This window comes from Anoplopoma fimbria, chromosome 9 (assembly GCF_027596085.1).
Source record: "Anoplopoma fimbria isolate UVic2021 breed Golden Eagle Sablefish chromosome 9, Afim_UVic_2022, whole genome shotgun sequence".
Lineage (NCBI taxonomy): Eukaryota > Metazoa > Chordata > Actinopteri > Perciformes > Anoplopomatidae > Anoplopoma > Anoplopoma fimbria.
In genome coordinates this window covers 30,378,713-30,392,876 of record NC_072457.1, presented here as the reverse complement: position 1 = coordinate 30,392,876, position 14,164 = coordinate 30,378,713, and the positions used below count along the sequence as shown (strand labels likewise).

General features: G+C 40.9%; 1 protein-coding gene across 3 annotated transcripts in view; it reads left to right on the top strand.

Annotated features, from left to right (window-relative positions):
* rptor (regulatory associated protein of MTOR, complex 1) overlaps nt 1-14,164 on the top strand; it is a 146,960-nt gene that overhangs the window by 48,255 nt on the left and 84,541 nt on the right. For all 3 annotated transcript variants that reach the window (XM_054604164.1, XM_054604163.1, XM_054604161.1), the window contains exons 6-7: nt 1,063-1,209; nt 9,497-9,672. In XM_054604164.1, the coding sequence (XP_054460139.1) occupies nt 1,063-1,209; nt 9,497-9,672 (323 nt within the window). The remainder of the gene's footprint in view (nt 1-1,062; nt 1,210-9,496; nt 9,673-14,164) is intronic.

The following is a 14,164-nucleotide window of genomic DNA, read 5'->3' as shown; positions in this document are numbered from 1 at the left end:
AGAGGTGGGAAGGGAGATCAAGAATGGGATTTGTCACCAAAGCAGCTTTGATTTGTTTGTCACTTAAAGGAATACTTTTCCCACAAAATTACCTTTTTGTATATCAAATACTTAACCCGTGTTACCTTGTATTCCTGAAGAATACTCCACAGTGAACAAAGAGTACAAAAGCAGAGTAAATTCTTCATTTATTAAATTAAATTGGGTCCACATTAAACAACAGCAAAACTTTTTCAAAAAGTCTGTTAAGCAGTTTTTGAACAACTACTTAAATGGATTAAGAATATTCTCAGTTTTTGGATTTGTTGTGCAGCTTGGAGGATTCTTCAAGAATTCAAGGTGTAACAGGGTGACTAATTGATATAAAAATGATCATTTTGAGGGTGAAGTATTCCTTTAAACTGAAATTGGACCTTTGTTCTGACAACACAAATGCAGTACCCGTGGTCAAAAAGTGCTTAACATCTAAAAGCGTCCCTTATAGCCCACCTGCATGCCATGATCTTAGGGTTGAGCTACACTAAGGTGGAGACTCAGACACACAATCTTGTTCGTCGCCTTGTCCTATAAGTAAGCACCGACTCACAATGATGCACCGCTGCTGTTGCCTCCAAGTCTCCAGTACACCCTCGGGCCTTATGTCCTCTTCTCCTCCTCTGTTCTCCTCCCCTTTCCTCCACATTTTACACCTTATTTTTATTCCTTTTCCTTTAAAATGAAGCTATGTCACTGACTGCTGAAACCGGAGATCAGTGGGGGGATTTGGTGATAAAGCAGTGTCTGGGAAGTGGTGCAGATTCAAAAAGTATAGGGTATAACGCATTTATAGCATCAAGATTATTAGATTTATTAGGCATTGCCTCTGTCTGCGTTCCCATCATCCTCATGATTCTGTCCATCTCACCCTCCCTCATTATCATGTTCTCTCTTCAACTGTTTCTCTTCCCCTCTCCTCTGCTCACGCTCTTCATCAAACAGATGACTGGTTAATAATTAAACCTAAATCTATAAATGTGAGTTTTCAGCAATAACAACTTATCTCTCTCTTTTTTTCTCTTTCAGAACTACACCCAGTACATCCCGCTGTCCATCTACGACCTGCAGACGTGGATGGGGAGCCCGTCCATTTTTGTCTATGACTGCTCCAACGCTGGAATCATTGTCAAGTCGTTTAAACAGTTCGCTCTGCAGAGAGAGCAGGAACTGGAGGTAGGCAGGTGCACCGACAACACACACTTGTGGTTTACGGCATGTCTCAACACAGAAACCATTAAATTTTAGCAGGGTTGGAATTGGAAAAAAATAAAAAATTAGGTTAGGTGATACATATAAACACACACAGTCAAACAGTTTGAAACAAACCGCTGGTATTTATGAGTTATTTATGGAAAAGTGGAAGATTTTTTCTTTTGTACATACACCACGCAATCACACACACACACACACACACACACACACACACACACACACACACACACACACACACACACACACACACACACACACACACACACACACACACACACACACTCTCAAACACATATATACTGTATTTATAGAGGAGACCTAAGTGGTGTCAGTGAGTGTCCAGTCATGATTCTCCACTTGAATCCTCTAGGAAAAACCCAGGATGTCATCAGTGCTGCGATTCAGCCAATCAAATGGGCAGCTTGCTCTAAATCATTGAGTTTTGGTTTAGTCTGGGGAGTACAAACACACACACACTGACACACTCAAACACACTCTCTTACACAGATACACACCTCTTCCAGCCCCAGTCCCTTCACAGCTTCATCTTTTTATTACGTTTTCTCTCTCTTTCTCCCTCCCAGCTATGGAATGTTATGTGAATCCCTAATGAGATGGCGCTGTCATTCATCTCAATTATTCATGGAGGAGTTTCAGCCAGGCTGTAAAAAAAAAGAGAGAGAGAGAGGGAGAGAGAGGGAGAACAGGACGAACAGTACTGAGCTGCTGTGAGCGCTGTGTTACCTGTTAAAGTAAAGGTGACGGCAGCAGCTAAACTGCTGAGTTGCCGCAGTGTTTGACAGAGTTCGTCACAAGTGTCTCTCTCCATCATCGGCTCGTGTTGGGGTTTCTGTTAGCAGTTTGCATGGGTCATGTTGGGGCTAAAATCACTCCTCTTATTTAGCTTAATTTCAATATTTATTTTCCTGCTTTCATGGAACAAAAGTAGCTAATTGTTCCTTCAAACCATATATTTAGAGTAAATTTTTTTATTCTATATTTTTTATCCTGCCATGGTCTATATTTGAAACAGTAATTTCTTCTTATGCTTCTTTTTGGAAGGGTTTATCCCTTTTTGAAATTGCATAATATCCTACTTTGGATTTTACATTTCATCATGAAATTGGGTATATTTTTTTTCACCCCTAAAAGAAACAATAGCCTCACCTGTCACTGAAGATGAGAGAGGTGACAAAACAGTAATGGCTGGAGTCAAATCACTTTGACTGATATAGTTTTTCATTAAATATTCCTGGAACCTTTCTTCAGAATCTCTCCAAAGAGACAATTTTAAAAGGCAAAAGTTCACAATTTACGACGTCAGCTTTTACTTCTTACTTTGGCTAAAGTTCTGCATATTAGAAGTGAATTAGGGCTGTCAAAATGTAATGCGCTAAAGCATTTTTTTTCACATTATTATTCACAATATTTATATAATGTTTTTACTAGTCTAATGTATATTCAAATATATAGCATTATATAGTATTTGTTTACAGCCCTACAGTAAATTTACCAGCTTGGTTTCTAGTCTGTCGGCATGATTTCGTCTGATTTCTCTTGAATCGGACCCAGTGGCACCATGGTAAGCATTAAAAAAATAAATAAAGGAAGTCCCCAAGTCAAATGCAGGGGGAAGTTGCATAACATCCATAAGAAATTTCACTTTTCCACCTGAATGCTTGCTCTTCTCACCTCCTCATACAGGAAGTGTTTAATGGGCGGAGGTAATGGAAGATAAAGAGAGAGGTGATGACTTCCAGAGACTTTTTAATCATGCAGGATGTGAACCAAGCAGGGAGTCCCCCAACACGCAAACGCACTACAGCACCTGCATCACTCTGGCGCACACACACGCGACACGACACACACACACACACACACACACACACACACACACACACACACACACACACACACACACACAAACACAAACCCACACACTTTGTCAGCCACTTTTAAATAGACACACGTGGAGGGAGAACACGATTCACATAGCATGACAGGCCGGATCTCACCAGGGAATATCATTTGGAGATGCAGATGAAGACCAGAATATGTAGAAGACGACTGGAGGGGTTGATATGAAAGGAGGAGGTGGTGTTTCATCACTCCTCCACAGCACCATATCAACCTCCTCCTGCAGTCGTGTGTGTGTGTGTGTGTGTGTGTGTGTGTGTGTGTGTGTGTGTGTGTGTGTGTGTGTGTGTGTGTGTGTGTGTGTGTGTGTGTGTGTGTGTGTGTGTGTGTGTGTTCTATTATAGGGCCACCTGCTTCCTTTTAAATATCTCATCACTTCCTGCGGGCACTCAGCAAACATGCTCACTGCAATAGCTGCAGGACTTAAAGAGATGTGTGTGTGTGTGTGTATGTGCACGGCACCATGCAGCACTCACTAGCTAGGATACGCTGGACTGTGAGAGCTTGTGTGTGTGTGGTTTGTTTGTGTGGATGTTGCGGCTTAGATGTTTGTGTTACCGGCGTTTTCCAGGATGCTCACATCAAGCCTCCCCTTAGTTCTTTCTATCATATTAATGAATAATTAATGCTGAGGCTGTAGAATGTATTGCTTGAATAGAGTTGCGCGGGCATGATTGCATGTGATTGCTCCTCCATCTGAAATCCCCCCTGTGAGATCGATGTCATCAATAATTGTCACTTTTTAATAAATAAATGAATTCTCAACATTTAAATTGCACCCTGGTATTCCCAGTGGAAGAGAGAGAAAATAACACTGTCATGGGGATTTTCATGGTAAATTGCGAGATGACAGTATTCTAATGTGATAATTACAGCTTCTGCTGGCAACGTTGTCGCCGTATTTGCCATTCGGATTACCGCGGCGCGTCGTCTCACACTTGCTTCACAATTTCTTTCAGGAGACAATGTTCTTCTTAGGTCAACGCATCAAGAGCCTTAAGAAACACACGCCGCTTTGTTTGTGAGTTGACATTTTTCCTCATTAGAGAGAGAGAGAGAGAGAAAAGAGGAATTATGTTCCAGGAAGATTGGCACAGTTCCGTCTGCACTGCAACAAGCAGGCAGCCGCTCACGCCTGCAAGCTATTTCAAAGAGAAATGAAATATGCATGTTGATGGGGAAATAAGACACATGCACAGTTACACACGTAACCCCGCATTGATTAAGACTATTCTGCTGTATTTTTAATGTCATGATTTATTCATGTGTGTGCAGCGCTTCTTATAGAAGTGGTTCTGTAAATACATAACGTCTCATACTGAGATCTGAGCCTCAGCTAATGAGTTATTGGACTAGCGGAGAGCAGGGCGTCTGTGCAGGATATACAGGAGTACGGAGGCATTACATAAATCTACAGTGCCTCAACACAATCCAGTTTTGTGTTTTTTGCAGTTTGATTAGCTTAACTGAAAACCTTATTGAACATTTGAATCAGGCCACTGATGCTTTCTTTACTTTTTTTGTTGCTTTTTTCCCCAAGTTAATTTTCAAGGTCTACAGTAGAGACAGCACATTTTCTTGTTCTGCTTCCTGTTTTGTTTTCCTGGCAGTCTGCTAGATCTTTTGTCGTATTTGTTGTTTTTGTCTCATCCTCTAATTGACTCGACTCACCCTCTGGGCGCAGAAAGACAAGGACACCTCAGTGCTCGCCTCGGGTAGTGTGGGTTTACCCCAACTTGCATCAGATGCTGAGATGCAACACAGAGCAAGCTGGGAGGTCAAAGGAGTAGTTTACATTCAGGAGCTCGGGTGCGTCACTGCTGTGCTTGTGGTTGTGTGGTGGGTCTACTGTAGATGAAAGTAGCGTTCATGTGTTTGTCTGTGTATGTTCTTACACATGCGCATCATGCTCATACCATTGCATGTGGTCTTTTGACAGTGTACATTGATTGCCTGGACTTTTAGTGTACTTTCCCACTCTGTGCCAGACAGTCTGAAGATTCCTCACACTTGGTGCCTGTAGCCAAAGTGTTTGCAAACACAGAAAGAGTTTTAGCACTTGAAACAACATTTTCCGCTGCAGTACGCATCTTTTCAGGGTGAATACAGGTCTTTCTCCAACAGTGTGCAGGTTACGGACGTATTTACGGTGAGCTAGGAAAGGCGTTCAGTATAGGATAACAGCCTATTAAAGGCAAAAAAAGTATCACAATGGTCATACACATACTGGTACATTTGACCTCTGCATTTACAGCCCAGTATCATGGAAGTTCGTGAAATTGAGCAGGAATTAAATCTATTGGTTTGTGGCTTTTTTTGTGCCACTCAGAACGAAAATACAGCCAATGGAGAGTCAATTAGGAGCGTTATTCGTGGTGGAGATACAAATGAAATGCATCCACATAACTAAGCAACAGTCGGAGCAAGTGACAAGCACCCAGGGAGCAACTTGGGTTTTGGTATCTCGATCAAGGACACTTCTACATATTGGCAGGAGGAGAAGGGGATCAAACTGCAAACTTTGTGGTTAACTGACGACCCAAATGCTTCAAAATAAACCTAAATTGGCACATTTCAACCTTCGGAGGGAGCATCAATGAACCCGTTGCAAATTTTTCAACTCAAATAATAAAGAAGTTAAAAGACAGAAGTGGACGCAAAATCAATAAAATCTAAGAATTGCCCAAAATCTTCAGTTAGCTTTTGAGTCAAGTTTCTTGATAGACCGAGCAAAGACAAAACACAGTATAGTACAGAAAAGAAAGGATCTATATTTTATCAGTTTTATATTTGCCATTGTTGACAGGGAAACGCAATAAATTGATTATTAATTGTGATCATGTTGACGTTTAAAGTGCCTGCTCCGCTCATAGAAAGCTCTGCTGCCTATCCAATCAAGCACCTCTTAAACTATCAGCCAGCCATCAGGAGGCCATCAAGATGTTTTTGCTTCACTTTTGGGGCGCTAGCCTGTGTAAAGAATGACTGAATGTTGCAGCTGCAGTCCAGAGTAGAAGAGTGATATCATTTATATTACTTGTTTTAACAGAGAACAGACATGCAAAAAGAAAATGCACTGAATTCTTATTGTATTCCTTTAACGCGTCACCACTACATGTTGCTGCTGTCAAGGAAAAAAAGAACTAGATTAAAAATGGATGAGCAACATTATAATGTTTCTTGGAATGGTAGAGAGTTTTTGTTTTGCAGAAAAGAGGAGATGATACGAATAATGATATGATAATCTTTTTTCCTAATTTCTTACTAAAAATGGGCAGGGCTGCAAAATGAACACAGATTATTAAAATCTTCTCAGCAAACCACAAAAGCTGTATTGAACTCCCAGAAAAGAAATCAACAGAACAACAGCAAAATGAGCAGACAAATAGTCAAGGGCTCCAAATTTAATTAAAGCTTCAAATCATATGCAAGCCTCCTCGATTTTTTTCGATCTTCATATTCGCAAGTATTGACTAAACTGTCCCAGCGAGTGGAAATAACATCTAATTCTGTATTTAGAATGGGCGAGAGGATTGTTTACCACTAAAGACCGCCTGCTTAGGGAGCAAGCAAGAGGAAAATCCCCTCACTGGGATCGATGAACTATCACATTATCATTACGTTCTCAAAATGTCTCTGGTGGTGCGTCAATTTGAATGTTTTGGTTCTTATTACAAGGTGGCAAATCTGAATAAAACACTGATTTGTATCTTCTGCATTCACATTTTCCTCTTTTTGTTCTGCACCAGATAAAAAACGAGGGGGAGGGTTCAATTCCCAATGTGGTGCACAAAATACAGCAGCTCATGATGACTGAATAACATCTCGAAGACGAACGAGGTACAGCAGATGATGAATACAAAACTGGATGCATCTCTGGTCTAATCGAAGTTTGTTGACAAGTGACCAAATTAATAGCAGAATAGCCTTTGTAGAAAAGTTTTCTGAGGGCGATGATTTGATGCCAAATCTGAGGATCAACAACAACAGCTTGCAAAACAGTCAGAGCAGACTTGTGTAGGTGGTAACAGGGTGCTTATGGCTTCACCTGGACATTTCCAAAAACTCACACTGAGACTTCGGATTAGTTGTTCAACTTGTTTTTACTTTTAGTACGGAGCTACCAAAGAGGGCTCCTTCTGCTTTGTATTTCGTCCCCCTTGGTTCACTACAAATCGTTTCTATCAGCCTTGAAGCTGCTGCTCTTTAATCTGTCCCTGACCTTTTATTTCATGTCTTATCTGGTCTTCACCTCAAGTTCATCATCCTGTCTGCTTCTCTCGTCCTCCCTCTTGCACTGCCACAGTACCAAGACTTTAATTTGTGTCGATGCTAATTTCTATTTCTGGCTCCTATAATATCAGAGCAAACGACAAACGGCGGTCTCTGTCAAAGGGAAACACTTTGAAAACAGCTCAGCTCAAACACATTTTTCTATAAATGTGTGTCAACAGATGTGGCTGTTGCAAAGGGATGCTCTCCACGTCTTTGTCTGGTGTGTCACCTCTTTAACGTCAGATCATCTGTCACACAGCTCCTCATCTCTTTCTGACCCCTTTGTCATTCAGTTCCCTTGCCAATAGGTCAGGTTTTTTAATAATTTATTGTTTTGGGTCTGAAACCCAGATTCATACTGAGCTCACTTACTGTGGTTGCTGCAGTCTTCAGATACGTTGAACCATATTCTTTTACACAGATACAATGCCTATAAAAAGTATTCACCCCCTTGGATGTTTCACCCTTTTATTGCTTTTATACATGAAATCATGGTCAATATAATTTGGCTTTTTTGACAAGAATTTGCAAAAAAAACCTCTTTAATATCAAATTGAAAACAGATTTTTACAAAATAATGTCAATTAATTAAAAATTTTAAGGTAAAGTAAATGATTGCATAAATATTCACCCCCTTCAGGTCAGTATTTAGTAGATGCACCTTTGGCTGCAATCACAGCACTGAGTCTGTGTGGATATGTCTCAATCAGGCTGGCACATCTGGACACTGCAATTATTCTCCATTCTTCCTTGCAAAACAGCTCAAGCTCTGTCAGGTTGCTCGGGGATCGGGCATGAACAGCTCTTTTCAAGTCCAGCCACAAATTCTCGATTGGATTGAGATCTGGGCTTTGACTTGGCCACTCCAGAACATTCACCTTGTTGTCTTTGAACCATTCCTGTGTAGCTTTTGCTGCATGCTTGGGGTCGTTCTCTTGCAGACTGAGTCAGATTATCCTCCAGGATTTGGCGATATTTTTCTGCATTCATGTTCCCCTCTACCTTTACAAGCCTTCCAGGGCCTGCTGCTGAGAAGCATCCCCAGAGCATGATGCTGCCACCACCATGCTTCACGGTGGAGATGGTGTGTTTGTGTTGATGTGCAGTGTTTGGTGTTCGCCAAACATAGCGTCTAGTCTGATGGCCAAAAAGCTCAATTTTTGTCTCATCAGACCAAAGAACCTTCTTCCAATTGACCTTGGAGTCTCCCACATGCCTTTGGGCAAATTCCAGGCGAGATTTCATATGAGCATACAGCTTCGACTGCTGAAGAACCCGGGCAACAGTTGTTGTGTGTACAGTCTCTCCCATCTGAGCCACTGAAGCTTTTAACTCCTTCAGAGTGGTGTAGGTGTCTTGGTGGCCTCCATCACCAGTCTTCTTCTTGCCCGGTCAGGTGAGGACGGCCAGCTCTAGGCAGATCTAAACAAGTGCCATACTCCTTCCATTTCTTAATGATGGATTTAACTGAACTCTGTGGGATGTCCAGTGAGTTGGAGATCTTTTTCTAGCCATCTCCTGACTTATACTTTTCAATGATCTTTTCTCTGAGTTGCTTGGAGTGTTCTTTTGTCTTCATGTTGCAATTGTAGCAGGAATACTGATGAACCAGAGACTGGACCTCCCAGACACAGTTTGGTGTTTTTATACTACAATCACTTGACACACATCAACTGCACTCAGGTGATCTCCATTTCACTAATTGTGACACTGCTGGTGTCAACTAGCTGGACCTCTGTTGAATTAGGTCAGTCACTTTAAAGGGGGTGAATATTTATGCAAACACTTATTTTACACTATATATTTTTAATTAACTGACATTAGTTTGTAAAAATCTGTTTTCACTTTGACATGAAAGAGGCTTTTTTTGCAAATTCTTGTCAAAAAAGCCAAATTATATTGACCATGATTTCATGTATAAAAGCAACAAAGGGGGAAAACATCCAAGGTGGGTGAATACTTTTTATAGATATTGTACATTTTAGTTTACAGATTTAACTCAAATTTCATTCACCCAAATGAATGTGAACAAACAGTCATTTTTTTGTCTGTTCAGGTGGCGGCCATTAACCCCAGCCACCCGCTCGCTCAGATGCCACTGCCGCCCTCTATGAAGAACTGCATCCAGCTGGCTGCCTGCGAGGCCAGCGAGCTGCTGCCCATGAACCCCGACCTCCCAGCTGACCTCTTCACCTCCTGCCTCACCACGCCCATCAAGATCGCCCTCAGATGGTAATGTTTCTCTCACACTTTAATTTCCTCTTCTCTCTGCCACACAGTTTCCTACCAAGCATTGAAAGTTTGAAACATTCCAGATGGTACATTTAGGTAATGTCTTAATTTTATGCTGAAGTAAGGGGTAGCTGGGAGTTTTGTCACCGAACTGTTAACACTCAAGCAGTGTTTTCCGATAATGAAGCCAAACAGCCTTTAAACAGCAGGATGAGAGCCTTTGTTTACTTTCTCTTAGCGGGTAAGAAATGTTATAGAAAGTTTCTACTCTGGAAGGATTTGAAAAACTTTTCTGCTGATGACTGATTCAGTTTTGCACTAGTTTTGGCGCTCAACAAAAGATACAGTGCATATAATGTAATTTAAGATTTCTATTCCTTCCTCTTTAATTCATGGGTTATTTGTGATTTTGGGCTAATGCATAGCCTATAATAAAAAATAAAAATAAAAAGAACGATGCTTTTGAATACCTTTTGGACTTCAATTACCATGGCAACGGTAATCGAAGCCTCGAAGCATCCGCGTCAGCCTCGGCAGAGAACAAACCTTCCTCTGAAATCCGACCCTGCTCAGTATTCAGCTATGATGAAAAATGTAAACCGACGTCATCCACAGATATGCAAGGATGATGATCCCCGCAGGGGACGCTTCAGTAAAATTCGGTGAAAGATATTCAGAAGAAATGCTTTCAGATTCGGCTGATACATTGGCCTGATGTAAAAGCAGCATGATGCATCATTCAGAGGACTGTACTGATGGAGCTTCGAGCTAAACCATGGCGGGAGCACGCGGGTTGCATCAGACAGTCAGCTGTGGGTGGGGCACACTGAACATGTGGGGCTTGCACACCGAGGCAAAGGTGATTGCATCACCTCCGATCCCCTGTCAACACAAAACACACACACACACACACACAGATATGTCATCCGTTTTCCACATACACATTCTGTATGTAGGGCAATTTGTCAGAAGCAACAAGTATCAAAGTGTCAAAAGTTGGCTTCCAATACTCGGTCATATTCATAGTCTTTACCTATTCTTATTCGTTACCAGCACCTTGTGAGTCAGTATGCGTGTGCCATTATGGCAAAATTTGGTCTTGGAGACATCTACTTTTGTGGGAAGTACCACAGAAGTGGTTTCTAGTAGTTAACCAGGTGTTAATATTTCTGTCGGTCTGTCTGTCTTTACAGCTGTGTAGTTGAAAGTTCTTGATGTATTGGGGCAGGAAGTGGAGAAGAGGCCATTGGCACCGCACTTGGTCCCCACGATGGTGTCTGGTTTTACACTGTATTGTAGGGGTTATCCTTGGTCAAAATGAGGCAGAGGTGGTATCATCCTGATCATGTGCAAACACATGCATGTGCACCTTCCCTGGACAGTGTATTGTCAAGGTGCTAAATAACAGGGATGGTCAGTAAGTCTATGACTTGAATCCCTGGATATTACATGTTAATATTTGATTTCCCGTAGTGGTTTCATCAGTTTTTGTTCCTTAAGTGTAGCATGTTACATGACACTATGTTTAAGACTGTGAATATGGTTACTTTCTAATACATTGAGGGTTGGAGAGGGTGACACAAAAAAATAAGAAAAAGTAAATAATTACAATGTGAGAAATAGACTGCTGGATTTAAAGACATTCCTTGTTATGTGAAATAGTAGGTGAGCAGTTTATCTTCCATGGATTACACAGATATCTGTGCAGGTAGTGTAATCTGTGGTGCCATAAATCATTACTTACCTGCACAGTTTTTTACATTTTAATGACTTAATTCACGATGCAAACAGTAAAAGTCCCAGGGAGGATTTAAGAAGCGTTCATCTACAAAATTGAAAGAGGATAAAACATTTTTTAGTCTGTAAGTGATAATGGCAGGTTGTCTTCAGGAGGTGTCCTACAGCTAGCTGAATGTTTTTTTCTCTGCCAGAAATGTTGAAGAGTTTCATTTATCTTCCCCCACTCTAAATCCACACCCCACCACGACCTTCAGCATAATGAGGTCTCAGTATTATGCAATTAATATTGATATCCCTTACCAACATCACATTTCGGAGAACAGGTTACTAAAAGCCTGCTGGATGATATTGACTGAGCCATTCTTTAAAACCCTCTGCCTTCAACAAAGGGATGTTGTGGATTGCTTGGGGAAACGTCAAGCTTCAGTATTAATGAATTTAACTTGCTGGTCAGTAATGAAACAGAGGAAATTCAGTCATGTTACTGTATATACGCATTATATATGAATTTTCCTTACATAGCTCACATAGTTGAGTTTGATATGCTCCTTTAGGATAAATGTTACTTGAACACCAATGCTTCCAAGGAGAATATTCAATCTTATGACTTATTTATAAATTAATTAATTCAGCCTTTAACCTCCACGTCCTTGTCAGAATTTACTGTATTTCAGAGTCTGTAGCAAGCAAAGTTTTAGATCAAGTAGACGTACTGGTATCATTTGAAACTGGAACATAAGGAATACTTTGGTACCAACCATGTCGTGCGTGCTTATCAGGAAGGAGAAGAATAAAAAACTTTCATGGCCATATTCAAAGGGGTCGCTTGACCTCTCCCCTCAAGATATCGGAATGAAAATTGGGTTTTATATGCACCCACCAGTCCCTCCTTTACAGACATGCCCACTTTATTAATCCTTTATTCAGAGGATGCATTTTATCGTTAGGTATATTGACATTAATGTTGTTTTCTGAGCAGTTTTTAAGAACAGAAGTGCTCGCCATGCTATCCTTCTGTTCGCCAAGCTGTTCTTGCATAAATCTCCAAATATCAAAAGTTTTTTATACTAAATCACAGCATGACTTTATCTATGGTGTTCCTCAAGTTCTTGGGGTCTTAATGCAGCATTTTGGAGGATTCATTTTTTATCAAGTCTTGAGTGGTAAATAAATGTTAGATTTAGCACCAAATATGTGTAATAAATGGTATCATTAGCATGGGAATGGCCATATACTTCCATCGTAATGTTCTCAGCCTCGTTACACTTTCAAAACGTAATTAATTATTTTCTTTCTGATTAATGGCTAGAAAAAAGTGTCACACAGTGCTTAGCTAAATCTCAAATGAATCTTTCAGATGATGTATACCACTTCTGTGTGGCATATGCTGTTGACCTGCTATCAGGTAATTACACATGGAAAGAACAGTAATAGAATAAATACAGATAATTGGAAGGAATATAAAAAATAAATATCTCCACCCATGTTGTATTTCTATAAGGATGCATGCCACAAATGAGTGTTTCCCTGGAGGAGGCAACATTGTTTGAAATGAGTAATGTCCCTCTCAGAAGCACATAGTTTACATAAGTGTTCTGCCAGGTTTGGTAGAGAATAATCATTTTATTAAACAAAGACCTTGCGCATTCAAGAAACCTCCCCACCACATTGAACATACCAGCTGTAGCCTGCATCTACATCAACCTGCTCTCCAGCTTTCCCTGAGAGACCCAAAACTCTAAGTTTCCAAAGATGCTGCAACTCCCTCTCATCACTTCTTTCCTCTTCCTGATCTTCCTATAGTTTGTTGCCTTCTCTCCTGTACAGTTATTATTTTCCATATAAACACGTGCCGAGCTGTTTTTTCCTTAATTTTACACAGCCCCAGAGTGAGACACGGTGAGAAAATGAGGAAGGGATGGGGTGGGGTCTGGCTAGGTTAGAGTGGGCGGATGGAAGGATTTACTGATGTGTTGGCTTACCTTGGCTTTAAAACTTTAATGAGATGCATTGAGGGATGGATGATGGGGTTTACACAGAGAGAGAGAGAGAGAGAGAGATGGGTAAAGCAAGGCAGAGTGAGTGCATGTGTGCCTTTCATTGCTCAGCTGAGCAGAAAATCATTACTGATGGAGCGCCATCTTCCAGGGATTTCCCCACCGCTGCGATGGATGGGGAGGGATGGAGGAGGTGAGCCTCTGAAAATAGAGACACACCAGGGGTTTGCAGGGGAGGAAAGAAAAAAAAAACTGTAGATGAAGAGGGGAAAGTGCAGGGTGCGTACTTTAGCCGTGCTAGAAGAGGGCTTCTAGAGTCAGCAAGGTCAGTCAGTCTGATGGTGCAGTTTTTATGTCCACCACTTTTTTTTGCCAAGAGAAATATCATAAACTATTGAATGGATTGCCATGAAATATAGTACAGTGTTTAAAATCCACGACAATCAAAAATACTCAGTTATGGGTTATAGTCATTATGGGTTTCATAAGCTGTCCATTTGTCCCATGTAATAAAATGTTAAATGTAACAAAGATCCCCAGCTGATGTCCATGTGATGTCACATAATTTGACATTTTGAATCATCCATGATGCTCCATAGAAGGATAGAAATTGAAAAAAGGTGACGCACCAGCAACTAGTGACTCATCTTTTTGTACGGGTTGAAAACAGACAGATGGATGACGTACAAATGGGGAAAAAAACAACGATGGTTTGGAGCACCACAATCCTCCAAAAGAGCTCCAGTACTCTTATT